The following is a 27,647-nucleotide window of genomic DNA, read 5'->3' as shown; positions in this document are numbered from 1 at the left end:
TCTACCCTGGTGGGGAGCGATCTTATCAATTAGAGTGCAGCATGTATGTGTGCTTCCTTTTGCTTTTAGTCTGACAGACGCCACTCATTTCCAGAATGGCTGAGATCAGCCCCTTTCTCCTTGACCCCCTTCAGTAAGGCTGTTTTGTACCTTTTCTTTCTTTCTTCTCTCCTTCCTTCCTTCCTTCCTTCCTTCCTTCCTTCCTTCCTTCCTTCCTTCCCTCCTTCCCTCCTTCCCACCTTCCTTTCTTTCTCTTTCTTTCTTTTCTTTCTTTTCTCTCCTTCTTTCTTTCTTTTCTTTCCCTTTCTTTCTTTCTTTCTTTCTTTCTTTCTTTCTTTCTTTTTCTTTCTTTCTTTCTTTCTTTCTTTCTCTCTCTCTTTTTCTCTCTCTTTCTCTCTCTCTCTTTCTTTCTTTCTTCTCTCTTTCTTTCTTTTTCTCTTTCTTCTTTCCTTTCTTTTTCTGAGATCAAGCCTCACCCTGTCATCCAGATTGGAGTGCAATGGCGTGATCTCGGCTCACTGCAACCTGCACCTCCCGGGTTCGAACGTTTCTCCTGCCTCAGCCTCCCAAGTAGCTGGGATTACAGGCGCCTGCCACCATGCCCAGCTAATTTCGTATTTTTAGTAGAGACAGGGTTTCACCATGTTGGTCAGTCTGGTCTCAAACTCCAGAATTCGTGATCCACCCACCTTGGCCTCCCAAAGTGGTGGGACGCCACCGCGCCTGGACCATGTTTTATATATTTCTAATTGCCTTTTGTCGCAGTCTGCATTCTATCTTGTCATCTCCCAACCTTCTAAAAGATTATTTGAAAAGTTGCCTATTTTAAGTTCCCTCTGTCTCCTGTAAAGTGCCGCCCCTAGTCAAGCATGACCTCCTCTCTCAGCCCCCTAGCAACCGTGGATCTGTTTTCTGCCTTTTTTTGTCTGTTTAGCTTTTTCCAGAATGTCAGATAAATGGAGTCATACAGTATGTAGCTTGTGTCAGGCTTTCCACTATGCAATGTGTATTTAAGAGTGACTTATTTCTTCTCATGGCTTCACAGCTTTTTCCTCTTTATCACTGACTAGTATTCCATGTTTTATTTGTTCACTCACTGAGGAACATCTTAATTGCTTCTGGTTTTTGCCAATTACCAATAAAACTGCTATATACTATCACACTGGTCTTTAAAACAAAGGCTGCTATAAATATGTGCGTGCTGGTTTTTGTGTGGACATAAGTTTTCAAATCATTTGGGTAAATACCAAGGAGTATGATTGTTGAACTGTACGGGTAAAAGTATACTGAGCTTTGGAAGGAACTGCCAACCGCTTTTCAGGGTGGCTGAACATGTCGCATTCTGTTGCTCTAGCTGTCCTCGCCAGCATTAGGCATTGTCAGTGTTTTGTATTTTGATTATTCTAGTAGGTATGCAGCGGTATGTCCGTGTGGTTTTAATTTGCAATTCCTAATGATGTCTGATGTTAAACACTTTCTGATTGCTTATTTACCATTTGTATTTCTTCTGTGGAGAGGCATCTGTTCAGATCTTTTGCCCATTTTTAAATTGGGTTGTTTTCTTATTGAGGTTTTTTTTTTTTTTCAGGGAGGAGGGGGACAGAGGCTTACTCTGTTGCCCAGGCTGGAGTGCAGTGCTACAATCTCAGCTCACTGCAACCTCTGCCTCCTGGGTCCAGCTAATTTTTGTATTTTTTGGTAAAGCCGGGGTTTTGCCATGTTGGCCAGTCTGGTCTCGAACTCCTGACCTCAGGTGATCTGCCCGCCTTGGCCTCCCAAAGTGCAGGGATTACAGGTGGGAGCCGCCATGCCCAGCCTCTTACTGAGTTTTGAGAGTTCTTTTTATATTGTGGATCTCAGTTGTTTATCAGATATGTGTTTTGCAAAGATTCTTTCCCTGGCTTATGGCTTATCTTTTCATCCTCCTAATAGTGTTTGCAGAGCAAACATTTTAAATTTTGTTACGGTACAATTTATCATTTTTTCTTTCATGGATCATGTTTTCCACATTGCATCTAAAAATTTATTGTCAAGCCTGAGGTAACACAGACTTTCTCCTCTGTTTTCTTCTGGATCCATTTTGAGGTGCAACCTTCACTTCTGAGGCTCAAGTAATCCTCCCACCTCAGCCTCTCGAGTAGCTGGGACTACAGGTGTGCACCACCACATCCAGCCAATTTTTGTATTTTTGTAGCGATGGGCTGGCCTCTAACTCCTGAGCTCGAGCGATACTCCCTTGTTGGCCTCCCACAGGGCTGGGATTACAGGTGTGAGCCACTGCGCCTGGCCTTAAGTTAACTTTTGTGTCGTGTGTCCCCGAATGGATCTGAAAAGCTCTTATCTGTCATGTCTGAGTCCGTTCTTGCATTGCTATAAAGAAATTCCTAGGCTGGGCGCAGTGGTTCATGCCTATAATCCCAGCACTTTGGAAGGCCGAGGCAGGCAGATCACAAGGTTATGACCAGCCTGACCAACATGGTGAAACCCCGTCACTACTAAAAATACAAACATTAGCTGGGCATAGTGGCACGCCTGTAATCCCAGCTACTCAGGGGGCTGAGGCAGAAGAATCACTTGAACCTGGGAGGCGGAGGTTGCAGTGAGCCATGATCACACCACTGCATTCCAGCCTGGACCACAGAGTGAGACTTCGACTCAAAAAAAAAAAAAAAAAAAAAGAAAAAGAAAAAAAAGAAAAGAAATTGCTGAGGCTGGGTAATTTATAAAGAAAAGTCGCTTATTTTGGCTAACGGTTCTGCAGGCTATCTATACAGGAAGTGTGGTGCCAGCATCTGCTTCTAGTGAGGCCCTCAGGAAGCTTCCAATCGTGGTGGAAGGTGAAGAGGGAGCTGGCATATCCATGGCAAGAATGGGAGCAAAAGAGGAGGTTCCAGGCTCTTTAAAACAACCAGACCTTGTACGGACTCAGAGCAAGAACTCACTCATTATTGTGAGGACAGCACCCAGCCATTAATGAGGGATTCATCCCCATGACCCAAGCACCTGGCATAAGGCCCCACCTTCAACACTGTCATCTCCACCACCGGACACACACATGTGCGTTGTAATGTTGACATCTACAGGATTTCAGCACATGTTTACACAGATGCAAAGGGTGTAATTTCTTCTTCCTTTTCTTTTTGAGTTGGGCCGTCACTCTTTGGTTCCCAGGCTGGAGTGCAGTGGCAAGAGCATGGCTCACTGCAGCCTCCAACTCCTGGGCTTAAGTGATCCTGCTGCCTCAGCTTCCCAAGTAGCCGAGACTATGGGCACACACCACCACACCCGGCTAATTTGTAAATTTTTTGTAGAAAATGGGGTCTTGGCTGGGCGCGGTGGCTCATGCCTGTAATCCCAACACTTGGGGAGGCCGAGGTGGGTGGATCACAAGGTCAGGAGCTTGAGACCAGCCTGAGCAACATGGTGAAACCTGGTCTCTACTAAAAATACAAAAATTAGCTGGGCGTGGTGGCTTATGCCTGTAATCCCAGCTACTCAGGAGGCTGAGGCAGGAAAATTGCCTAAACCTGAGAGGCAGAGGTTGCAGTGAGCCAAGATCATGCCATTGCACTCCAGCCTAGGTGACAGAGTGAGACTCTGTCTCAAAAAAAAAAAAAAAAGAAAATGGGGTTTTGGCAAGGGATGGCGGCTTACGACTGTAATCCCACTTTGAGAGGCCAAGGCAGGTGGATCACCTGAGGTGAGGAGTTCTAGACCAGCCTGGCCAACATGGTGAAACCCCATCTCTACTAAAAATGCAAAAAATTAGCCGGCGTAGTGGCAGGCGCCTGTAATCCAAGCTACTTGGGAGGCTGAGGCAGGAGAATTGCTTGAACCTGGGAGGCAGAGGTTGCAGTGAGCTGAGATTGCGCCACTGCACTCCAGCCTGGGCGACAGCAAGACTCTGTCTCAAACAACAAAGGAAAAACAAACCAACCCAAAACCATGATTCAATGATTTGAAACAATAACTGTGCCACCGCTGTTTACAGGAGGCCAGGGGCATCTGAGTCACCGCATAGACTGAGGCCTGACCACTGGCTCTCCCTTCCCAGGCCCACTGTGGAAGTGGGTGCTTGCATCTGCCGCCCCTTAGAGAGTTCTCTTTGTGCCATCTCTGTCCACTTGGGAAGCCTTTATTGCCCACACCACCACACTTCTCTGGGGCACAGAAATATGTATATTTCTATTTCTTTTTATAACCCAGGACCATGTTGCAGGACTCTGCTAATGTTTCTTCTGGCTTGAGCAAAGCACGGTTGGCGTATTAAACGTTCTGGGGAATTTTCTGTAGGTATCTGTAGACAAACAGCACGTCCTGCTGTCAGGAGAAGGGTCTCGCCATCAGTTCCATTCCTGTTTTTCTGTTATAGATGTCGGTCCCAGGAAGCCCTGTTCACATAGATGAGCAGGTGGGGCTGGAGCTCCTGAGTGCCCGGGAAGGGGTGACTGGGAAAGGCCAGGGGCAGCAGCTGCCAGGGCCCTTCTCAGATTTCCCAGTTTTTACACGGAATACCTATGGGCGTTGAGGTCTGGAAAAATGATTTTTAAAAACGTTTTCCTGCTCTGCAGACTCTCTTGAAGACTGTATCATGCCAGGGGCCCATGGGTCACTGTGACGACTGGACCCTGCCACTTGACAGACCCCTGCGATGCTGGCCTGTAGGACTGTGGAGCACAGACCCTTGGGAGGTACCAGAACGTCATGGGGCTGGATGGGGCAGCGAGGAGGTGCAGTAAGTGTTGACTGAGAATTGAATTCAGTCACCCTGCACTTGTTAAGCTTGTCTTGGCTTGGTCCACAGACATACACTCTGGGAGCAGACGCTTTGGTGAGGAAGACCAGGTGAAGAAGGTGAGTTTTCGGTTGGACGTTCTAAAGACAGGCAGGGTTATGCCAGGAGAATTGGCAGGGTCAGGGCGGAGGAGGCCCGTTTGAGGAGAGGACATTTGAGCCGAGATCTGATGGAGTGAGGAGCCAGGGCGGGCAGATATCTGAGCGAAGAACATTCCAGGCAGGGGAGCAAAGGACGCACCTGCAAATGTGGTGTGGGTTAGGGCCAGTTAGGTGGCCAGTGTGGCTGGGGAAGGGCTGGAGAAGTCGTTAGGCCACCTCCTAAGGACTCATGCCTTGACTTGGATTGACATGGAGATCCGCAGGAGGGTGACATGATGTCAATAAAAGGAGTGCTCTGGGTGCTGGGTAGAGGAAGAGAGTGAGGATGAGGGGTTAACGGTGGAGTCAGAGGGAGCCCAGTGAGTGCCGGGAGCCCAGGGTGGCAGAGCCGCGGTGCAGGGTTGCAGGGTCCCGGAGCTAGGGATGGAGGCTGTTGCAGGGCAAGTGGCCTGGTCGGCCTCTCCTCGGAGAGGCGGTGAAAGCAGAGACTGGAAGGCAGAGAGTCTTGCCAACCTGTGGCGAAGAGCTCTCCTGAGGCAGCAGCCGGTGGTGCAAAGGCCCTGGGGCAGGCGCAATCAGGCTGCGCAGAGGCCAGAGCTCCGGGAGGCGGCACCAGCGAGGGCCAGGCGGTGGCCGCCTAGCCGGAGCCGGGCGATTACCTTACAAGGTGCCCTGCGGCGCCGCGGCCGCGTTGGGCCACTGCGTACTCTGGCGGCCCGCGGGGGCGCGCGCGGAGGGGGCGGGGCCGGCGGGGCGCGGGCGGGGGGCTCGGCGCAGCGGCCACTGAGCTGAGCGACGCTGCGGCACCCGCTCCAGGTCGGCACCTGCTCCGGGGTACGGGGACGCGCGAGGCGGGGGCGCACCGGGTCCGGTCCACGACCGCCCCATCCCTGCGCGCCCGCAGGACACCTGTCACGCCCGGCGCGTCCCCCGCCCGCACGCGCTCGGTCCACGCAGCTCGGGACGCGGGCGGCCCAGGCTGCCAGGTCCCCCTGCTCCGCGGCGCCGAGGTCCGGGCTGCGTCTGCAGCCTCGTGGGTGGCCGTGGTCTTGGCAGGTGGCTCCGCGGGGGTCGCAGGTGCATCCCGGGCGGCTTGGTGGCTTGGGCGGCGGGTGCCTGTGGGCGCTGTGCCATGGGTGGCGGGCCTAGGCGGGGGTGGGGGCTTGGGCGCTGTGGATGGGGGAGGGAACGGCGTGGATGAGCATGGAGCCTTCTGGAAATCGGCCGGATGTGTGGAGGCAGAGAGGCGGCGTCCAGGTGCTGGTCGTGTAGGGGTGCAGGGCTGGGGGGACGTGGGATGACAGCTGTGGGCCAGGGATGTGGAGGCGTGTGTGTAGTGGCCTCGCCTCTGTGGGAGGTGTCTGGGGGTGTGGACCTGGATGGGGGCAGGGAGGTTTCAGCGCTGCCGGAGGCTGAGGTCTGCCTGGCAGGGGGTGGAGGAGGAAGCTGCCCTGCTCGGGGGCCCCCATCACCTTTCCCCTGCCTCTGCAGATATGCTGCTGCTGAAGAAACAGACGGAGGACATCAGCAGCATCTATGACATCCGAGGGAGGCTCGGCTCGTGAGTGTGCTGGCGTGTGTGATTGTGTGTGAATACCTGTGTGAGATGGCGTGTGTGTGTGTATGTGACTACGACAGTGGGCGTGAGATGGTGTGTGTGAATATGTAGGGGTGTGTGAATGTCTGAGTGAATGAGGTGGCATGTGTGAGTGGTGGGGGTGTGTCGCACAGGGCCAGGTAGGGCCTCCTCATCTCCTTCACAGGGGACCTCCCCATCCCCTCCCTCTCCCTCCCGCCTCTCCTCTCTTTCCCTCATTTTCACCTTTCCCAATTCCTTCCTGCCTCCCACTGCCCATCTCTGCCTTTGCGGCAGGGGTGCCTTCTCCGAGGTGCTGCTGGCCCAGGAGCGGGGCTCTGCACATCTCGTGGCCCTCAAGTGCATCCCCAAGAAGGCCCTCCGGGGCAAGGAGGCCCTGGTGGAGAACGAGATCTCAGTGCTCCGTAGGTGCGTACCTCATGGGGCCCTGGGATGGGGCATAGGTTGATGTGGGGGTGGGGTGGGGGTGCAAGGAGACCCTGGCTCTAGTCCAGGCCTGGCCACCAACCTTCGGGAGGCCTGGGGCAGTTCTCCTCTCTCGGCCTGCACAGCCATGTGCCTCAGGGAGCTGGTTGATATTGATCTGTGCTTTTCCAAATGGGCTTTAGAAATCTGTGTCCCAAGGAAGGCCGCGGCTCAGGCTGGGGCTCTGCCTTCCTGGACTGGGCAGGGGTGGCATGTGGTAGGCAATGGGCACAGGGGTGTGAGGAATAAAAGAGGAAGGAGGCTTTCCCTGGGGCCCCAGGACAGAGCCCCCCTTGACTCTGCTGGCCCACAGGAGCCTCCTTGCCGTTGCAGAATCAGTCATCCCAACATCGTGGCTCTGGAGGATGTACATGAGAGCCCTTCCCACCTCTACCTGGCCATGGAACTGTGAGGAGGACTTGGGCAGGCTGTGGGAGCTGGGTAGGGGCTGGGCAGTGAGTGGGGCTGAAGGCCAGGCTGAGTGCCTGGGTCAGCCAAACCCCTGGCGCCCCCAGGGTGACGGGTGGTGAGCTGTTTGACCGAATCATGGAGCGGGGCTCCTACACCGAGAAGGATGCCAGCCATCTGGTGGGTCAGGTCCTCGGCGCTGTCTCCTACCTGCACAGCCTGGGCATCGTGCACCGGGATCTCAAGGTGCCTGGCCGGGGCCTCCCAGCCCTGCTCTCCCACCTGCCCACCTGGCCCTGCCTTTGTTTCCCCGGGAGCACAGCTGGGGCCTTTCTTGGTCATCCTCTCCGCTAAGGCTCTGGGGAAACTGACTGACGTGGCCCTTTTCCGGTGCCCATGTGTCACAGCCTGAAAACCTCCTCTATGCCACGCCCTTCGAGGACTCCAAGATCATGGTCTCCGACTTTGGGCTCTCCAAAATCCAAGCTGGCAACATGCTAGGCACTGCCTGCGGGACTCCTGGATATGTGGGTGAGGCTTGCTGGGAGTGGGGGCCTGAGGGATCCTAGACAGCCGGGAAGGTTGTTGTGCCCATTGTCCCTGGGCTTGAGTGGGCCGAGCCAGAGGCACTGAGCGGCAGGGCTGCGTGTGTGCCTGTGCGTGCGTCTGTCTGTCTCTGGCCCCCAGCCCCGGAGCTCTTGGAGCAGAAGCCCTACGGGAAGGCTGTAGATGTGTGGGCCCTGGGTGTCATCTCCTACATCCTGTGAGTGACCGCTGGGAAGCCTTGTCTCCTGCGTGCCTGCCCCTGCTGGGTTGGGGAGGGTGGGACAGCTGGGTGATTCATCTGTGGGTGCCAGGCTGTGTGGGTACCCCCCCTTCTACGACGAGAGCGATCCTGAGCTCTTCAGCCAGATCCTGAGGGCCAGCTATGAGTTCGACTCTCCTTTCTGGGATGACATCTCAGAATCAGGTGAGCTTGAGGCCGGCCCATGCTTGGGGGTGATGCAAGGGAGTGGGGACCCGACAGGCTGACCTGGCCTCCCTGTTCCAGCCAAAGACTTCATCCGGCACCTTCTGGAGCGAGACCCACAGAAGAGGTTCACCTGCCAGCAAGCCCTGCAGCATCTTTGGTGAGTGGAAGCACAGCTGTCTCAGGGCCAGGGTGACCGCACCCGAAAGGAGGCCTACTCCACTGACCTGCAGCCTTTCCCCAGGATCTCTGGGGACACAGCCTTCGACAGGGACATCTTAGGCTCAGTCAGTGAGCAGATCCAGAAGAACTTTGCCCGGACGCACTGGAAGGTCAGTGTGGAGAGAGGCCCAGTGCGGTGGGCCGCCACACCCCAGATGGAGCATGATCGCCACGGCTGTGCAGTGCCCACTGCCGTCCTCACAGTCTTGGGGCCTGGGCCCAGGCCTGGCCTGATCTCCCTCTCTTCTGGCAGCGAGCCTTCAATGCCACCTCATTCCTGCGCCACATCCGGAAGCTGGGCCAGAGCCCAGAGGGCGAGAGGGCCTCTGAGCAGGGCATGGCCCGCCACAGCCACTCAGGCCTCCGTGCTGGCCAGACCCTCAAATGGTGATGCCCAGGTGCGTGTGGGTGGACCCTGTGCTCCCTAGTAGCTGGCTCCTTGGAGAGCTTAGAGGGTGGTGGCACTCCATGTGGCCAAGAGCTAACTGGGGTGGCCCCCATGGGCCAGAGGGCTGAGGGCAGAGGGCACAGAGGGAGGAGCCAGGGCCCTAGGAGAAGCAGAAGGACAGGGACAGCTAGTGGTGCCCGATGTTAGGCAAGGGTGTGCAGGGAGACCCTGAGGGCCTCTGAGAAGTCTGGGCCTCAACCGAGGCAGGGCTGGGGGCACAGGTCCAGCAGGTTGGCTCCTGACTACCCCCTTTCCCTCTGCTTCTCCCCCTCAGGCAGATGTCAAGGCCAAGCGACTGATCCCCAGATTTCCTTCCCTTGGACGCCTTTGGTCCCCTCCCCCAACCTCTCCCCCTGTGGCTGGCCTGTGCTGGAGTTTGAATTTGAGGGTGTGGTGAATGGCGCTGGGGTGGGAATGGGGCACCCCCAAGTCTGTCCCCAGGCTCTGTCCTGCCTGGGGACAGTGGCTCCCCTCCTCTGTTGCCTCGCCCATCCGTGTCCCCGCCCCACCGAAAGACTGGGAGGCACAGGCAGGCGGGCCTCAGGGGCTGTCTTTCCTGCACGGCTGTTCTGTGCTTCGCTGAGTGTAAGTGATCCTGCTCGTGTCATGGTCGTGGACTTCCAGCCCCCTCCAGTTTTCTCCAAACCAATAAAGACAGACAGAGCAATGGGCTCGTGGTGAGCTGGGGCTGTGGCAAGTGCAGGGGGGATCTGGTTACTTGTGGGAAGGAAACCGATGAGACCCTGTCACCCGAGCCTCTGCTCCCTCGCATCTCGGCAGACAAGTTTCCGACTGTTCGGAAACTTCCTGTCCCCTCCCCTCAAAGCACCAACAAATGGCAGCCTAGCTGGGCAGCTCTGCCACCCCAGTGGTGTAACTGCCCAGCCTTGGGGTCCTGGGACAAAGTGGAGGCCGCACACGCCTGCTGGGCTGCCAGCAGGGGGCGCTGGCAGGAGGTTGTGTGGCCGCCTGAGGAGTGCTGGCTCCGGACCGCCAGGGTTGGGCTGCAGTGCCCCGCCATGCACTGCTGGGTTGTCTCAGCCAGGTGCCCAGGGCTGGGAAGGGCTCACAGGTACATGGAGGGGGACCAGAGCCCATGACTGTCACCTTCCATCCTCCCTCCGTTCCCTTTCTTGTTAGCCAGAGGCCACGTCGTACAGAAGGGTAGGGAACCGCAGGGTCAGAGGGTGAGAGGAGTTCCTTGTCCAGGATATGGCGACACGGGGGCCTTTTTCCCTCCGCTGTGCGTGGGCTTTGAAACCCTCAGGCTTCAGGCTGGGGTAGACTGGTCTGGCAGCTAGGGCCCTGGGGACAGTGGCGGCTTGGACATGACTGCTGAAGGGAAGACCTGTGCCCATTCTGGAGGGGCCAGGGCTCCAGAGCCATGCCTTGCTGGGCCCCAAACCTCTGCTGGCCCCTCTAGGCCTTTCTCCCTGGGCTCATCAGGGGAAGACCCCAGAGCCACTCCTTGGTTCCAGCCAGAGTTCCAGGCAAGCTGGCTACCTGTCCCACCCCTCTGAGACCCCTGTTCCCTGCCAGCCCCCAGGGTGTGCGCCTGATGACGCCTGGCTTGACTGGCCAGAATAGCAGAGAAGACTGCTCTCCTTGTTGAACTTTGGGTCCTAAAGCTAGGCAGTGAGGCCGAAACCAAGGCTGGCCTGGGTCTTGGGGCTGAAGGCTGCAGTGGTGCTCAGGCTTACACCAGGAACAGCAGGCTGGATGTGGGTGGGCAGCCTCCTCCTCCATGCCCACAGCCACTCCCAGGCCATCCGTTGCCCCAGGCTTTGGGCCCCACAGCGGACCTCAGTCAGCCAGTGCCTCAGCCTCCTCGCCTCCAAGACCCGTCCCACCTCCCCTCACCTGTACCTGGGGCCCTGTTGCCTATGGGCACCCCTGCTGCGGGCTCCGCTTCCCATCTTTTCTGTGTTCACACTGGACTCCCATGATACCTACTCGCTCTTGTTTTGGTCAGATGCTAACCGCGCCTCTACTCTGTGCCAGGCGCTGGGCACGGCCTGGGCCTATCAGAAGAGGGGCCCGCCCTCCAGGAGGAGGCCCTCTGTTGGAGGGGTTTTATGGGGATGATAAGAATGGTCTTCGTGGGTCTGTGAGCCGTGAGCAGGAGTGCCACAGCCAGCCTTCCAGAAGAAACCAGCATTAGCTCAGGAACGGCCAGCTCTTCCAGTCCAGGCATGTAGCCAGATAGCTTCAGCTTGGAGCTCAAGCCAGCTCTGGGCTGCCTTGACAAAGGGTGCAATATAGCCTCCTGTCAGCAGGGGGAGCCACGGCCCCATCTTTAGAAGTCCATTAGGCTCTCCTGGTTCCTTTAGCACCTGGGCAGACTTTCAAATCCATTCCTTCCCACCACTGCCCCCACCCTACACCCTGCAAATCCTGCCCTGGGAAAGTCCAACCTTAGGGGAGAGAGGTCCTGTCCCATCTGTGACAGGGGCGAGGGTGGAGCCCCCAGGTCAAGCAGAGGCAGCATCCCTCCATCCCTCCAAAACCCAACATGAGGAAGGCAGCTTGGGTCACTAGGCAGTGGGGTGGCAGGCTGGGAGAGAGAAAGGACTGGTTTAGCCAAAGGCAAAAAGGTGGTGCGTATGTGAGGTGATGGCGAGGGAGCTGGGTCAGACGCTGTGAGGGCTTCTCAGGCTCAGGGCCGGTGCTGAGGCTGGTGGCAAGAGGAACGGGCCAGACCGAGCCTGGCAGAGGAAGGAGCTGGAACTGTAGTCTAGGAGCAGTGGGGAGCCATCGAAGGGGTTTTAGCCAGAGAGCATCCTTGTCCAGTGTGGGTTAGATGCTGAGCTGGGGCTGGCTGCTGGGAATCGGGGTGTCTGGAACCAGACCAGAATTGAGGGTGGGGGAAACCCTGGTGGGCCTCACGAAAGGAAGATGTCTCTGCTTTTCTGGGCCACACAGGGTGGGTCACGTGCTCTGTCTTGAAGCAAACCTGTGGGAAGCAGAGTTTCAAGGGAAGGTCAACCTATGGCTCTATCCTAGGGATGGGGAGACATGGAGGTGGTCCTAGGAGCTCTTTGGTAGTCAAGTGGACAGGTCTTGGTGATGGGTTGCAGGTGGGAAATGAAGGGGAGGATCCAGGTAGATCATGGTTCTGGCAGCAGAACATTCATCAAGAAGGGTTCAACGGGCATGACTTTGGAGGAGGAGTAATGAGATTGATTCTGGATGTGGTCAGTTCGAGGTGCCTGAGGGGCGTGAAAATAGACTTACTTTTCACCCTTCTCTTTGCAAGTATATATCTAGCATAGAAACTGGCATTTCTGGAAGGATTATCCCTTTTAATAAAAAGAACACTGATCCCTCAAGCCCAGGAGTTCGAGGCTAGCCTGGGAAAGATGGCAAAAACTCATCTCTACAAAAAAAGAAAGAAAGAAAGAAAAAAAAGAATGCTAGTAACAACTCTTTGTTGAAGAGGCTCTCAGGTATTAACTTGAACCTCACCTATGAGATAGCTGCTATCATGATAATCACCCCCACGCTACACATGGCTAAGTAACAGCTCGTGTATTCGCGCTTGCATCCATTCGAGCGAGGTCTTGCTTGGGACATAATTGTGTGGGGAATTGAAGAAAACAAGGGGAATTCTTTCCCCACTTGTCTTTGTGAATGCAAACTGTGTGCCTGAAGGAAAGAAGAACTTGGGCTGGAGAAACCCATGCTGGATTTGAGTTTGGGTCTTGTAGATGGTTTGTGTTGCCTTTTTTTTTTTTTTTTTTAAGAGATGGGGTCTCACTGTGTTGCCCAAGCTGGAGTGCAGTGGCTGCTGTCAAGTGTGATCCCACTACTGATCAGCACATGAGTTTCGACCTGTTTCTGACCTGGGCTGGTTCACCCCTCCGTAGGCAACCTAGTGGTCCTCTGGTCCTGGAATATTCATGCTGAACTTAGTACAGACACCTGATGGACATAGCACACTACAGCCCAGAACTCCTGGACTCAAGGGATCCTCAGCTTCCCCAGTAGCTAGGACTACAGGTGTGAGCCACCATACCACCTGGCTTGTGTTGCCTTTAAGGTCTTCTGTGCCTCAATTTTATGTCCCGTTAAGTGAGAACCAGGGAGGTCTTTCCACAGTGGTGGAAATGTGGCACGGGAGCTGGGCGTTACAAAGATCCCCTGGAGCTTGGTGTGAGTGATGGCCTGGAAGTGGGGCAGGGCAGGGCTGAGACAAGGCAAGAGATGTAGACGGCCTTCAGCCAGGGCAGCTGAAGTGGAACTGCTGGAAAGGTGCAGCTTGGCCATGGACTCAATGGGGGTGGGGGATGGGGGGTTGTGAGGGAGTCCAGCATGCTGCTAGGGATCCCAGGAGAGCAGCAGGTCTGTTAAAGAGATGAAGGGACCAAGTCAGGCCCCCAGGCCGGGCAGTGGCCGATTTGGCACTATAAGCCACACGTTTCTTCCTGCCAGGCACTGTCTGGGCATGTGGTGACCATGTTTTCCACCCCACCCCAGCTTCATCCAGGGATCCGTATTACCATCCCCAACACCAGGTGGGCAAGATAAGAAGTATGGAGTGTTTCGGAAGCAAGAAAGAACGCTGTCTGCTTGAGGGAGGATGTGAGAGGAGGGTAGAGGTCAGCCTGGAAAGTGACCTTTCTCAAGGGGGCACTGGGAGCCACTGACACTTTAAGCAGAACAAGTGACAGGAACAGATTTTTGGTTTAAGAGAATTTTTCAATATTTCTCAACCATATTATCTGCCTCCTTTTGAGAAATAGAAAAAGCCGACATTTACTGTCACACTGGTCTTTAGAAAACAATAGCTCATGCCCAGCTCCCCAGAGCGCCTCCCTCACACCCCGCGGAGATTTCCACAGCTTCCCTCACCCCAGAGCCAAGTCTGGCCTCACATGATGCTCTAAGTAGAGGCTCAACTGCTTTTTGCCAGTTTCTCCTTGTAGCTTTTTCTATTATTGCTTTATGTATTTGTAACTTATGTTACTCATTGTGTATGAGTTTAGAATTGCTGTATATTTTAAGTTGAATATTTGATCAAATGTAGTGCTACACATTAATACTAGTAATGCTGTTCCCTTATAGTCTACTTGGTCTGATATTAACATAGCAACTATAAGGTTTTTTTTTTTGTTAACATTTGACTGGTATATCTTTTTCAATCCTTTTCCTTTCAAATTAAAATTTTGTTTTTTATTGAGGTACAATTCACATACCACAAAATTCACCCTGTAAATGGTACAGTTCAGTGATTTTTACTATATTTATAGTGTTTGCCATCACCACTAATTCCATGACATTTTTATCACCCCCCAAAAAAACACCTTGTCTGCATCTGCAGTAGCTCCCCATTTACACCTCCCCCAGTGCCTGACAACCACTAATAGACTTTCTATCTCTGTGGATTTGCTTATTTCAGTATTTCAAATAAATGGAATCATACCATATGTGGGCTTTCGTGTCTCGCTTACCCTTACGATGATGTTTTCAGGGTTCATCCATATTGTAGCATGGATCAGTACTTCATTCCCTTTTACAGCTGAAGAATATTTCATTGCATGGATAGACCACATTTTGTTATCCATCACTGGACATTTGGGTTGTTTCCACTTTTAGCTATTGTGAATAATGCTGCTATGAACAATTGTGTGCAAGTTTTTGCATGGACGTGTATTTTCAATTGTCTTGAGTAGATACCTAGGAGTAGAATTGCTGGGCCATATGGTAACTCCATGTTTAACTTTTGAAGGAAATGCCAAGCTGTTTCTCAAAGCAACGGCACCATTTTACATTTCCACCGGCAATGCATGAGGGCTCCAATTTCTCTACATCCTTGTCAACACTTGTCATTGTGTGTGATTTTTAAAATAGCCATCCTAGTGTGTGTGAAATGGTTTTGATTTGTATTGCTCTAATGACCAATGATATTGAGCATCTTTTCATGTACTTATTATTTGTATATCTTATTTGAAAAAACGTTTATTTAAAAATTCTGTTCATTTTTTAATTGGATAATTTGTCTTTTTTTTTTGCATTACTCCTCATTCTTATGAGACTAAGGATAATTTGTCTTTTTATTGTTGAGTTGTAAGCGTTCTTTATGTATTCTGGATATTAGATCCTTATCAGATATATGATTTGTAAACATTTTCTCTCGTTCTGTGGATTGTGTGTGTGTGTGTGTGTGTGTGTGTGTATTGAGCTTCGCTCTTGTCATCGAGGCTGGAATGCAGTAGCATATGATCTCGGCTCAATACAACCTCTGCTGCCTGGGTTCAAACGATTCTTCTGTCTCAGCCTCCCGAGTAGCTGGGATTCCAGGTGCCCGCCACCATGCCCAGCTAATTTTTTTGTATTTTTAGTAGACATGGGATTTCCCCATGTTGGTCAGGCTGGTCTTGAACTTCTGACCTCAGGTGATCCGCCCATCTGGGCCTACCAAAGTTCTGGGATTACAGGTGTGAGCCACCGTGCCCTGCCAGAGCGTGTTGCTGTGTTAAAACAATATTGTTTTCCAACCCATGAACACAGAATATCATTCCACTTATTTTGTTCTTTAATTTTTTCAACAATGTTTTACAGTTTTCAGTGTATACATCTCACAGTTCTTTCGTTAAATTTACTTGTAAATTTTATTCTTTTTATGCTCTTATAAACAGAATTGTTTTCATAATTTCATTTTTGAATTGCTCATTAAAAGTATATAGAAATAACCATTTTTTTGTATATTGATCTTGTATTATATGACCTTGCTAAAGCTTTTATTAGTTCTCTTTTGCACTCTCTCTCTCTTTTTTTTGGGAGTAGGAACCGGGGTCTTGCTGTGTCACCCAGGCTGGAGTGTGGTGGTGCCATCGCAGCTCATAGCAGCCTAGAACTCCTGGGCTCAAGCAAATCCTCCCCTCTTAGCCTACTGAGTAGCTGGGACTACAGGAGCATGCCACCATGCTTGGTTCTCATTTATTTTATTTTATTTTTAGAGATGGGGTCTCACTATGCTGCCCACGCTGGTGTTGAACTGCTGGCCTCAGCCTCCCAAAGCACTGTGATTATAGGCATAAAACATCATGTCTCGGCCTTTTTATTAGTTGAAATAGGTTTCATTTGTGTGGATTCTTTGTGATTTTCTACATGCAGCACATGTCATCTGCAAGTAAAGAGAATTTTACTTATTCCTTTCCAATTGGGATGCTTATAATTTCCTTGTTCCCTTCCTTTTTTTTCTTTTTTCTTTTTGTTTTTCTCACTTATTGCACTAGCAAAAACCTCCAATACTACATTAAATACAAGTGGTAAAAGAATCCTTTCCTTGTTCCTAAACTTAGAGGGAAAACATTTCGTCTTTCATCATTAAGTACGATGTTAGCTCTGGATTTTTCATAGATGCCCTTTATCATCTTGAGCAACTTTCCTTCTGTTCCTTGTTTGTAGAAAAGTTTTTTTTTTTTTTTTTTTTTTTTAACCGGGGCTTTCCTGAACTTATTTGGACCGCCCCCGAGCAGGGGCCCAGCACCTAGTAGAAGGTGTTGGGCCTCTTGGTGGTAAAGTGTGCCTTGTGCTGATGGCACAGGAGTCTGTGGGGCAGCGGGAATTTGATCTTGGAATCGTGCAACTGCTTGATGGCCAGTGACACTTAATGGCTGCGATCTCCTCCACCGTCATGATGTGGATGGAGTGGGCCTGCGCGCGGTGCTGGGTGCCCATGTCTCGGTAGCACTGGGTGACAGTGCCTGTGATGGTCAGGTCCCGGTATTCCCCGTACATGTTGTGGGTGCTGCTCCCGGAGTCATAGCGCACCCAGATGCCGAAGTTCTTGACCCTCAGGGGACACTTCTCAAACACCTGCCCACAGCAGACAATCTCCCCTGAAGACTTCTTCATCTTCTTTAACTGAAATACAAAGTACCAGGAGTGGGACTTGGCGATGACACGATTAGGTGCAAAGATTCGCATGCGGTAGAGGGGCAGCGTGTAGCATTTGGGGTGGGCAGGCAGCGACTCATCACCTTGTACTCTCATAGTGTCCCTGAGGCCTTCATGGTGACCTCTCCACGCTCACCGCCACCCGTAAAAGGACTGTTTGTTTTTAAATCATGAATGGATGTTAGATTCTGTCAAATCTTTTTATGCACCTATTGAGATGATCATGTGGTTTTGCCTTTTTTTCTGTTAATGTGGTGTATTACACTGCTTTTCAGATGTTAAATCAAGCTTGTATTCTTAGTATAAATCCCAGTTGATGATGGTGTATAACCCTTATATGCTGCTAGATTTAGTTTTTAAATATTGTATTAAAGATTTTTGCATCCATGTTCATAAGGTATATTGGTATGTGTTTTTTTCCATGTGATATCCTTGGTATAAGGGTAATACTGGGCTGATAGAATGACATGGAAAGTGTTCCTACTCCTCTATTTTCTGAAAGAGTCTGTGAAGGATTGGTATTAATCCTTCTTTAGTTATTTGATATAATTCACCAGTGAAGCCATCTGGACTTGGATATTCTTTGTGGGAGTATTTTCATTTACTAATTCAATTTATTTGCTTGGTATAAGTCTATTCAGATTTTTAATTTATTTTAAAGTCAGTTTTGGTCATGTATCTTTCTAGGAATTTGTCCATTTCATCTGAGTTGTCCAATTTTTTTGGCATAAAGTGGACAAGCATTCTCTTATAATCCTTTTAATTTCTATAGGTCAGTAGTAATGCCCTCATTTTCTCTTCGTGATCTTGGTAATTTTATTCTCTCTTCTTTTTGGTCACTCTAGACAAGATCAATTTTCCTGATTTTTCAAAGTGCTGATTCTGGTTTTCATTGATTTTTCTCTATTGTTTTCCTGTTTTCAATTCCATTAGTTTCCGTGCTAATCTTTATTCCTTCCTTCTGCTTGTTTTGGATTTAGTATGCTCTTCTTTTTCTAGTTTGTCGAGGTAGATATGTAGGTTATTAATTTGAAATTTTTCTTTTTTTGCTGGTATAGGCATTTAAAGCTGTAAGTTTCCTTCTAAGTAGTGATTTAGCTGCATTCCATAAATTTTGTTTGTTTCTTTTTTTTTTTTTTTTTTTTTTGCCTCATCTGGTAGACAAAGGTATATAAATTTTGATATGTTATGTTTTTATTATAATTCTCTTCAGTCTTTTCTAATTTCCCTTATTTTTTCTTTGACTTGTGAGTTATTTAGAAGAATGTTGTATAATTTCCAAGCATTTTGGATTCCCTAGGTTTCTATCTTTTTGGATTTATAATTTAATTCTGTTGTGGTCAGAGAACAAATATTATTTAAATTCCTTTAAATATATTAAGACTTGTTTTATGACCTAGGTATGGTCTATCCTGGAGAATGTTCCATGTGTACTTGAAACGAATGTGTATTTGTCAGTTATTGAATGGTGTATTCTATAGGTATCAGTTAGGTCAAATTTGTTGATAGTGTTGTTCAGATTTTCTATATCCTTGCTGATCTTCTGTCTAGTTCTGTCAGCTATTGAAAATAGGGCATCGAAATGTCCATCTGCTATATTTGAATTTTCTTTTCTTCCTGTCAATTCTATCTGTTTTTGTTTCATGTATTTCGGGGCTGTGTTGTTAGATGCATATATGTTTATAATTGTTTTATCTTCTTGATGAGTCGACCCATTTATCATTTTGAAATGTCGCTTTTTTCTTTAATAATATTTTTGTCTTAAAGTTTATTTTATCTGATATTAATATAGCCACTCCAGCTCTCTTATGATTACTGTTTCCATAGTATATCTCCTTTTGTCTTTTTACTTTCAATCTATTTGGATCTTTGAATCTATGATTTTGTCTCTTGTAAACAATATATAATTAGCTGAATCTTACTTTTTTGAATCTGATTATTGACTGGGATGTTTAGATCATTCACATTTAATGTAACTATGGATATGGTTGGATTTACACATTTGCCAGTTTGCTATTTGTTTCTTGTATGTCTCAGGTCTTTTCGGTTTTTCTCTTGTTTTTTGACTGCCTTCTCTTGCGTTAAATATTGTTTTAGTTTTCCATTGTATTTCCTCTGTTGAATTTTTTTTTTTTTTTTTTTTTTGAGACAGAGTCTCACTCTGTCACCCCGGCTGCAGTGCAATGGCATGGTCTCAGCTCACCGCAACCTCTGCTTCCCGGATTCAAATGATTCTCCTGCCTCAGCCTCCCGAGTAGCTAGGATTATAGGCACCCACCACCACACCCGGCTAATTTTTGTATTTTTAGTAGACCTTAACCTCAGGTAATCTGCCTGCCTGGTCTCGAGCCCCTGACCTCAGGTAATGTGCCCGCCTCGGCCTCCCAAAGTGCTGGGATTACAGGTGTGAGCCACCATGCCTGGCCAGATTTTTGTAGTTTTAGTAGAGACGGGGTTTCACCATGTTGGCCAGGCTGGTCTGGAACTCCTGACCTCAAGTGATCCACCTGCCTCGGCCTCCCAAAGTGCTGGAATTACAGGTGTGAGCCACTGTGCCTGGCCAATTTTCCTCTGTTGATTTTTAATTACATAGTTTGAGTTATTTTTACATTATGAGTCTTAACTAATCACAATCCATCTCAGATGGATACTCAATTTTGGTGAAATATGGAGACTTTGCCCCAGTATGGCTACATTCTTTCCCTCTTCTTTTATGTTAATAATGTCATGTATATTACATCTGCATAGGTTATAAACCCTGAAATACAGTGTTATACCTGTTTTTTTTTTTTTTTTTTTTGAGATGGAGTTTTGCTCTTGTTGCCCAGACTTGAGTGCAATGGCGTGATCTCGGCTCACCACAATCTCTGCCTCCTGGGTTCAAGCGATTTTCCTGCCTCAACCTCCTGAGTAGCTGGGATTACAGGCATGCACCACCACGCCTGGCTAATTTTGTATTTTTAGTAGAGACGGGGTTTCTCCATGTTGGTCAAGCTGGTCTCGAACTCCCGACCTTAGGTGATCTGCCCACCTTGACCGTCCAGAGTGCTGGGATTACAGGCATCAGCCACCACGCTTGGTCCGTTATACCTATTTTTTTTTTTTAATGCAATCTTATGCTTTAAAAAGAAGTTAAGAGAAGAAATGAATAAAAATATGTTGAGAGGCTTTTATATTAGCTCACTTATTAACTATTTTTTCTGCTCTCCATTTCTTACTTGGAATTCCAGTTACTAACTGGTGTCATTTCCTTTCAGCCCGAAGGACTTCCTTGAGTATTTCTTGTAAGGAGGCATACTAGCAATGAATAATGTCAGCCTTTGTTTATCTGGGAATGTCTTTTTTTAAACCTTCTTTTTTTTTTTTTTTTTTTTTTTTTTGACAGAGTCTTGTTCTGTCCCCCAGACTGGAGTGCAGTGGTGTGATCTCAGCGCAGCTCACTGCAACTTCTGCCTCCTAGGTTCAAGCGATTCTCGTGCCTCAGCCTCCCAAGTAGCTGGAAGTAGAGGTGTAATACAGTAATTAGCCAAGCACCACACCTGGCTAAGTACTGTATTTTTAGTAGAGATGGGGTTTCATCATGTTGGCCAGGCTGGTCTCTAACTCCTGACCTCAGGTGATCCACCCACCTTAGCCTCCCAAAGTGTTGAGATTACAGGCGTGAGCCACCTCACCTGGCTAAACCTTCAATTTTTAAAGCATAGTTTTGCTAGATATAAAATTTGGAGGCTGGGTGCAGTGGTTCACACCTGTAATCTCAGCACTTTTGGAGGCCGAGGCAGATCATTTGAGCCCAGGAGGTTGAGACTGCAATGAGCTGAGATCACACCACTTCACTCCAGCCTGGGTGATAGACTGAGACCCTGTCTCAAAACAAATTTTTTTTGGTTGATAGTATTTGTTTCTTTCAACACTTTTACTTTGTCATTCCACTGCCTTCTGGCCTCCGTTGTTTCTGATGAGAAGTCAGATGTGAATTTTGTTGTGTTTCCTTTCTATATGTCTGTCTTTTTTTTCTCCTGCAATAATACTTGCAAAATTGTCTGTCTTTGGCTTTCAGTCATTTAACCATGAAGTGTCTATGCGTGGCTCTCTTTGTGTTTATGTTACTCGAGGTTAATAGAATTTCTTGGATCTGATGAATGCTTTTCACCAAACATTGGAAGTGTTTAGCCATTATTTATTCAAATATTTATTCTGCCCCTTTCTCTTTCTCCTCTTGTTCAGAGCCTCCAATTACACATATCAAAATATGTGTTCAGTTTTAAGTCTGTTCTGCTTTTATTTGTTATTAGGGCAGACTGATGACTTCCGGGCTCCTTACATGCTGGACCAGAAACTGAAACTCCTTTGGGTCTGTTTTCATTGGCCAATTTTTCTTCTCATTATGGGTCACTTTTTTTTTTTTTTTTTTTTTTTTTTTGAGACAGGGTCTTGCTCTGTCACCCAGGCTGGAGTGCACTGGTGTGATCACGGCTTACTGCAACCTCCACCTCCTGAGCTCAGACAATCCTCTTGCTGCAGCCTCCTGAGTAGCTGGGACTATAGGTGTGCACCATCACGCCTGGCTAATTTTCTCTATTTTTTGTAGAGATGGGGTTTTGCCATGCTTCCCAGAGTGGTCTTGAACTCCTGGGCTCAAGCGATCCATACGGCTCACATTTTTATGCCTCTTCCGCCTCAGTCAGAAAGCCGGAACATAGGGCTCGCCTAGTCTGTTTTCTTTCTCTCGGCAACCACAGTTCTTCACTGGTTGCTGTCCCCCATTTGAAAACAACGGATTTCACATATTTGGCCCAGTTTCTAGCTGTTTATGGTGAGACAGTAATTCTGAACCCTGTTATTCCCTCATGGCCATATTGATATTGAGTGACTTTACATTTTGTTAAGACAAATATGCATGTTAAATTTTTTAGAGTAACTAGAATATAAATAGGATGTACTACTTCCAAACTAGTAGAGGAAAATAGCAAATAATGAAGGCAAATATCCACTAATAAAAAAAAAAGTCAAATAAGGGAAATAAAGAAACAGAAACATTGGAATAAGTAGGAAGTATAACATAATATGTTAAAAATAGATCCAAAAAGCGTTAAGCAGTCCTGTCCTTCCAGACCTTTCTGGTCCTATCCTTTAGATGCATCTCTTGTAAACAGCTTAGAGCAGGATTTTTAAAAATCCTAACTGGATAATTTAATCTACTTATTTTGCTTAATGCTTAATGTGAGGGAATAACAGGGTTCAGAATTACTGTCTTACCATAAACAGCTAGAAACTGGGCCAAATATAGAAATCCATTGTTTTCAGATGGGGGACAGCAACTAGTGAAGGACTGTGGCTCCCGAGAGAAAGAAAACAGACTAGGCGAGCCCTATGTCCCGGCTTTCTGACTGAGGCGGAAGAGGCATAAAAATGTGAGCCATCATGAGAAGAAAAATCACCCAATAGAAACTGACCCAGGAGAGTTTCTGTTTCTGGTCCAGTGTGTCAGGAGGCCAGAAGTCATCAGTCTGTCCTAAGAACAAGTAAAAGTGGAACACACTTAAAATCAACAACTCCTCTTAGATTTATCAGAGAATTGAAGTCACCGGGCTAACTGCTGCTCCCAAAACTGGCGAGACGGGCGGGCTGGCATAGGGATACCTGAACTGCAATCGCTGAATTGCTGGAGACTCAGTGCGGACAAGTCTGAGAGTTAAAATTCCGGGGTGGGGGCAGTCTTAGCGGGCCTCCTACACTGTTGTAAGTTTTACTTCAGGAGCTCAACCAGGTTCTCACAGTGAGAAAAATCTCATCATGCTTCTGGCAGGGGGAGGGAAAGGTGGCCATTTTGAAATATGCCCAGAGTATTCTGTTCTTAACTAGGCCTGCCCTCAAGACTAACCCTTACCAGGCCCAACCTATTAGGGTTTTGCCAGAGCCTAACTGACGGAAGGGAAGGGAAGGGAAGGGAAGGGAAGGGGGAAGGGAAGGGGGAAGGGAAGGGAGAAGGTAAGGGGGAAGGGAAGGGGGAAGGGAAAAGGGAAGGGAAAAGGGAAGGGAAAAGGGAAGGGAAGGGAAGGGAAGGGATACCCAACTCAGCCTCTTGTAGCCATCCTGGCCCACCTAAGTAGGGAACAATCTGAGAAGCATTGCTGAAATTCACAGTCTAGGGACATAGGCACGCCCAAAGATGCAAACCTAATTACAGGACTGAACGCTTTTCCTCCCTCCATATACTGCCATATCACTCGGGTCCATTTGCAGCAGGTCCTTTTGCCCAGTATGTTTCCAGCTTGTGACAAAGAAAAAAAAAGAGACAAGACATACTAAAGGCCAAAAAACACAGTTCAAAAAGATAGAGCCAGTACCAGAAGCAGACTCAGCTATGACAGGGGTGTTGGAATGATCAGATCAGAAGTTTAAAATATATATGATTAAAATGCTAAGGGCTCTAATAGAAATAGGAGACAATATGCAAGAACATGGCCACAGTTAGCTGGAAGGGAGGATGGGAAATAAAGTTTCTATCTGTCAAGCCATATATACTATTAACCTTTGGACATTTTATTTCTAAAAAGGAGAAGCTGAGAATGGATAGCGGGGGACACTTAGCAATCTCTTCCACAGTGTCTTTCATCAGTTTTGGAACATTCTCAGACATTGTTTATTAAAATATTTTATATTCCCTATTCTCCTTTCTCTTCTAGAAATTCAACTAGATATACGTGTGACCTATCGTATTGTCTCTCTGTGCTGCATTCTGGGTAATTTCCTTAAATTCATCTTCCAGTTCACTATTTCTTTCTTCAGCTATGTTTAATATGCTGTTTAAACTTTAAAGGTCCAATTTTGATTATCATATTTTCAATGTCTAGCAATTCTTTTTGGTTTTCTTTCAAGCATGCCTAGTCATTTTATATTCTCTCTCTTTTTTTTTTTTTTACAGTTTCAATACTTCCTTTTATTTCTTTAAACATATTAATTATACTTACATTCTTTGTCATATAATTTCAAAGGCTGCTATCTTTGCAGGAGTGATACTTGAATTCACATGGTGAATGTTTCTATAAGTCATGGTGGCTTGTTTCCTTGTACATTTTGGGATTTTAAAAAATTACATATTTTGGAATTTTCTATAGAAGTGCTTTGAGGCCTGTGTTTAAAGGGCATCCCTCCCTACACAGAGGATTTGTACTTGCTGATGCTGGTCACTCTGGAGTAATGTGACCTCTGGACCACTTCATTTAGAACTTAAATAGGCCAGGTGCAGTGGCTCATTCCTGTAATCTCAGCACTTTGGGAGGCTGAGGCACCGCACCCAGCCTATTTAAGCTTTATATTGAGACCTTGTTTCTAAAATACAAACTTAAAAATGTATTTTATTAATATTTTAAACTTTGCTATGTTTATTGTGCTGTCACAATCTAAGTAAAATCTGTATGTAAGATAGTCAAATGCAGCTTCAAGACAAATCCAGCTTCTCCAGCAACCAGATCACTGTTTCTTTTTATTTATTTATTTATTTATTTTTTTTTGAGACAGAGTCTTACTCTGTCACCCAGGCTGAAGTGCAGCGGAGGAATCCCAGCTCACTGCAACCTCTGCCTCCCGGATTCAAGTGATTTTCATGCCTCAGCCTCCCAAGTAGCTTGGATTACAGGCATGTGCCATAATGCCCAACTCATTTTTTTTTTTTTTTTGTATTTTTAGTAAAGAAAGCGTTTACCCATGTTGTCCAGGCTGGTCTTGAGCTCCTGACCTCAGGTGATCCACCTGCTTCGGCCTCCCAAAGTGTTGGGATTACAGGTGTGAGCCTCTGTGCCTGGCCAGACCACTGTTTCTAAGTCCCTCCGAGAGAGGTTGTGAAGTATCTACTGCTCTATGCCTAGACTGCTCTAAAAGCACAGTTCAGCTTGTGGCTATAAGTTCTTAGGGGAGGGGGAACATTTTCCTTTTATTTCACTTCGCCTCAGATCCAAGGTCAAGATCAGCACACACCTTCTTCTTTCTTTGGGATATGTTTCCCTAGGTCACCTGTTGTAGTAGTTTTCTGTGGCTGCCGTAACAAATTACCACAGAGTTAGTGGCTTACAATAAAACAGATTTCACATCTTACATTTCAGGAGATCAGCCATCCAAAATAGATTTCACTGGACTGAAATCAAGGAGTTGGTGGGCTGTGTTCCCCTGAAGGGTCCTGGCTCCTGGTCTAGCCCCAGTGTGGCTCACTCTGCTGGCCCAGAGGATTCGCATCATTTCTCACCTTATCACCTTGCTCTTCCTTCCTACCAGCTCAGCCATTCACGCACCTGCTTTTAGATTGCCCCAACATCTTGCGGGTTCTGGGCCGTGTTGCTCCCAAAGCCTCCACTGCTTTCTCAGGTAGCACTTGCTCCCACCGCCCTCCGCTGCCCTTCCCCTCTGCTGCCTCTCCATGGTGGAGAGTCACAGCTTTAGAGAACCCACCAGCTACAGTGTGGAGAGGTGTTGCCAGTGTTCCAAGTTGAGGAGAGGTGCAGGTCACCTCTGTCCCTTTAGGTGGCCCGTTGGTCTTCGTGGGGCTCTTCTAGTCCCTAGCCTGGGCCTTTGCGGCCGAAATTCCATGGTCAGAGAACCACAACACTCACATGTGCCAGTCTGCCACGACCCTCCCTGTCACCCTTAGGATGCCACCCACTGGGGCGGCCATTGGGAGGCTCTAGGTAGGGCTTGGGACTGACTTGACTGGTGTCTCAGGGATCAGCTGTGAGTGCTGGGTCTCCGCTCGTCTGCTCTGTTCACGGCACTGGACACCTATGTCGTCACTGCAGTGCTGTGACTGTTGCATTTATCATTTCTTCCCCCTCTGGAAACCATGCTCTGAGCAGGCAGGGCTCACTGCTGTAACTAATCCCCAGGACAGTGTGTGGCACAGACTAGGAGTTCAAATGGAGAAGCATGAACGAGTGACTCAAATCTTCGGCCAGCGGGCAGCACAAGCACCAGATGGGAAATGATAACCTGGGGGGAGTGGGGTCGTACTCGAGTCCCTGGCCAGCCTGGCACACACCCCTTTCTACCATGGGCAGTCCAGAGAGACCAAGAGGGCGTCCTTCCCCACCTTCCCCTAAACCCTCCAAGGCGCTCAGGAGGTAGCTTCCCTCTGCGCAGTATCTTAAATAAACTGTTTATTCAGAAGGAACAATTAAAGAAAGCAACTATGAGGTGAATTACAAAACTGAAGAAGCACAGCTCCTCTCCAGGCTCCAGGGTGACATGGTCCCGCGCCGCCAAGACTGCCAGCCCTGGGTTGGGTGCATCCGTGGACTAGTGTGCGCGTGAGTGCCGATGTGCGCCCACGCATACCCGTCACCCGCAGGGGTGTGGACATCAGTGAATGGCTTAGGCCCTTCCCCGCCCCACAAAGCAGCAGCAAAAGTGAGGCTTTCTTCTTCCCTTCCCCCTTCCCAGCTCCCGCTCTGAGACCCTGTCTCCTCCCGCGGCAGTTTGACCACCCTCACTCACAAAGAGCACCAGTGATCCTGTCAAGACATCTGGGGGAAGAGGGAAAAAAACAGCACACCAGATGTGTGGCTGGGAACTGCCCAGTGGCTCCCAGGCCATGGATGCCCTGAGAGGCCCCAGCCCTGAGAGCCTCAAGCCCTTGGTGGAGAAGCAGGGTGGTGACAACACCAGTGATGGCAAACTCCTCCCCCCCAAGTGGCCATTTGAGGACAGGGAAGGGACTGGGAGGCAGTCCCTGTGGCAACAAGGTGGCATGCCCCCTTCCAGAAGAGGGAAGCACAGGGGGGCACAAGGCCCAGCTGAGCTGGCTGAGCACCCAGGGCCAGGGCCAGCGCCTGGACAGTCACCTGGAGAGGAACCCCCACTCCCATCCCGCAAAGAAAAGAGTAACAGTCGCAGAAGAGGCAGGCTCAAAGCGTGGTCCTGCCTTAGGCACGTTGATTAGGACGCCAGCCCGCGTGAGGTATTGCGCTCTCCCCCCAGCCCCCTGCTCAGGCCGAGCCCTCCCACCCACCCCTCCCTTGCCCCACGGGTGAGTAGGGACACCCATGGGTGGAGGTGGGGCGGGGGCCAGCCTGCCTGCTACGGTGCCCTAGGTGGGGGCCAGCTCGAAGGCGCCATCGCTGGTGGGGGTGGTGAAGAAGGAGGGCGGGTCGGAGGCCGCAGATGCCTGCTCCCCGGTGGCACGCTCCTGCGAGCGGCGCTCCTCCAGCTGCAGGCTGCGCTCGAAGTCCAACAACTGCCCCATGAAGTTGAAGTTGGGGGAGATGTTAGACTTCTTCCTCTTGACCAGGTCATAGGCATCGTTGAGAGAGAGGTGGAGCTTCTGCATGAGGTAGGCCACAGTGACGGTGACAGAGCGGCTGACCCCCGCTAGGCAGTGGACGAGCACCCCGCAGTTCTGAGACAAGGCTTCATCTAGGTGGAGCAGGAGGGGGCCAGGGAGACCCCGAGGGCAGGTGTATGTGAGGACGAAGCCTTCTGAAGGGCCCTCAAAGCCCCCGCCCTGCCCTTGAGTTAGATGGCCACGGCCTGGAGGTTTCACTGGTGGCCTCTGGGGGCCGCCCTGAGTTCTACCTGTTCCCTGGAAGTGCCACCCTTGCTTTGGGCTCTGGGAATGGCAGCTGCACTTGGGAGGAATGCTCACGAGGGGGAGGCCAGGAGCCGGCCTGGGGGCGGAGAGGTGGAGGGGGCAGAGAGATTGAGGTGCGGAGAGGTGGGGGGGTGGAGAGGCGGAGAGGTGGGGGGCGGAG

At 49.5% G+C, this 27,647-nt stretch overlaps 2 protein-coding genes, 1 long non-coding RNA gene and 1 pseudogene across 8 annotated transcripts in view; 2 read left to right on the top strand and 2 right to left on the bottom strand.

Annotated features, from left to right (window-relative positions):
• The window catches only part of LOC116541217, a 31,461-nt gene extending 17,578 nt beyond the window's left edge, over positions 1–13,883 (top strand). Inside the window, exon 3 of the long non-coding RNA XR_004264748.1 lies at positions 13,564–13,883. This is a non-coding gene — a long non-coding RNA (uncharacterized LOC116541217). The remainder of the gene's footprint in view (positions 1–13,563) is intronic.
• Positions 5,657–9,673, top strand: PNCK (pregnancy up-regulated nonubiquitous CaM kinase). 4 transcript variants are annotated; one of them, XM_032265219.1, is made up of 12 exons: positions 5,657–5,712; positions 6,388–6,457; positions 6,770–6,901; positions 7,292–7,366; positions 7,474–7,612; positions 7,774–7,897; positions 8,054–8,129; positions 8,224–8,336; positions 8,418–8,496; positions 8,581–8,668; positions 8,812–8,956; positions 9,281–9,673. In XM_032265219.1, exons 2-11 carry the CDS (start codon positions 6,390–6,392, stop codon positions 8,947–8,949), a joined length of 1,032 nt encoding a protein of 343 aa, XP_032121110.1. In that variant the 5' UTR covers positions 5,657–5,712; positions 6,388–6,389; the 3' UTR covers positions 8,950–8,956; positions 9,281–9,673. The 4 variants fall into 4 exon arrangements, with proteins under 4 accessions (XP_032121110.1, XP_032121111.1, XP_032121113.1 ...); XM_032265220.1 differs by lacking the exon at positions 5,657–5,712 and adding an exon at positions 5,814–5,973; XM_032265222.1 differs by lacking the exon at positions 5,657–5,712 and adding an exon at positions 6,018–6,153.
• Positions 13,884–16,498: 2,615 nt separating the features above from the next.
• Positions 16,499–17,024, bottom strand: LOC116541211 (annotated as a pseudogene).
• Positions 17,025–26,628: 9,604 nt separating this feature from the next.
• The window catches only part of DUSP9 (dual specificity phosphatase 9), an 8,961-nt gene continuing 7,942 nt past the window's right edge, over positions 26,629–27,647 (bottom strand). For all 3 annotated transcript variants that reach the window (XM_032265213.1, XM_032265215.1, XM_032265214.1), the window contains exon 4: positions 26,629–27,312. In XM_032265213.1, coding sequence (XP_032121104.1) covers positions 26,987–27,312 — 326 coding nt within the window. In that variant the 3' untranslated portion in view covers positions 26,629–26,986. The remainder of the gene's footprint in view (positions 27,313–27,647) is intronic.

The sequence above is a fragment of the Sapajus apella genome, unplaced genomic scaffold (genome assembly GCF_009761245.1).
Source record: "Sapajus apella isolate SASKATOON/1434 unplaced genomic scaffold, GSC_monkey_1.0 scaffold149, whole genome shotgun sequence".
Lineage (NCBI taxonomy): Eukaryota > Metazoa > Chordata > Mammalia > Primates > Cebidae > Sapajus > Sapajus apella.
Note: the sequence above shows the minus strand (reverse complement) of the source record. Positions and strands in the feature narration are given on the sequence as shown.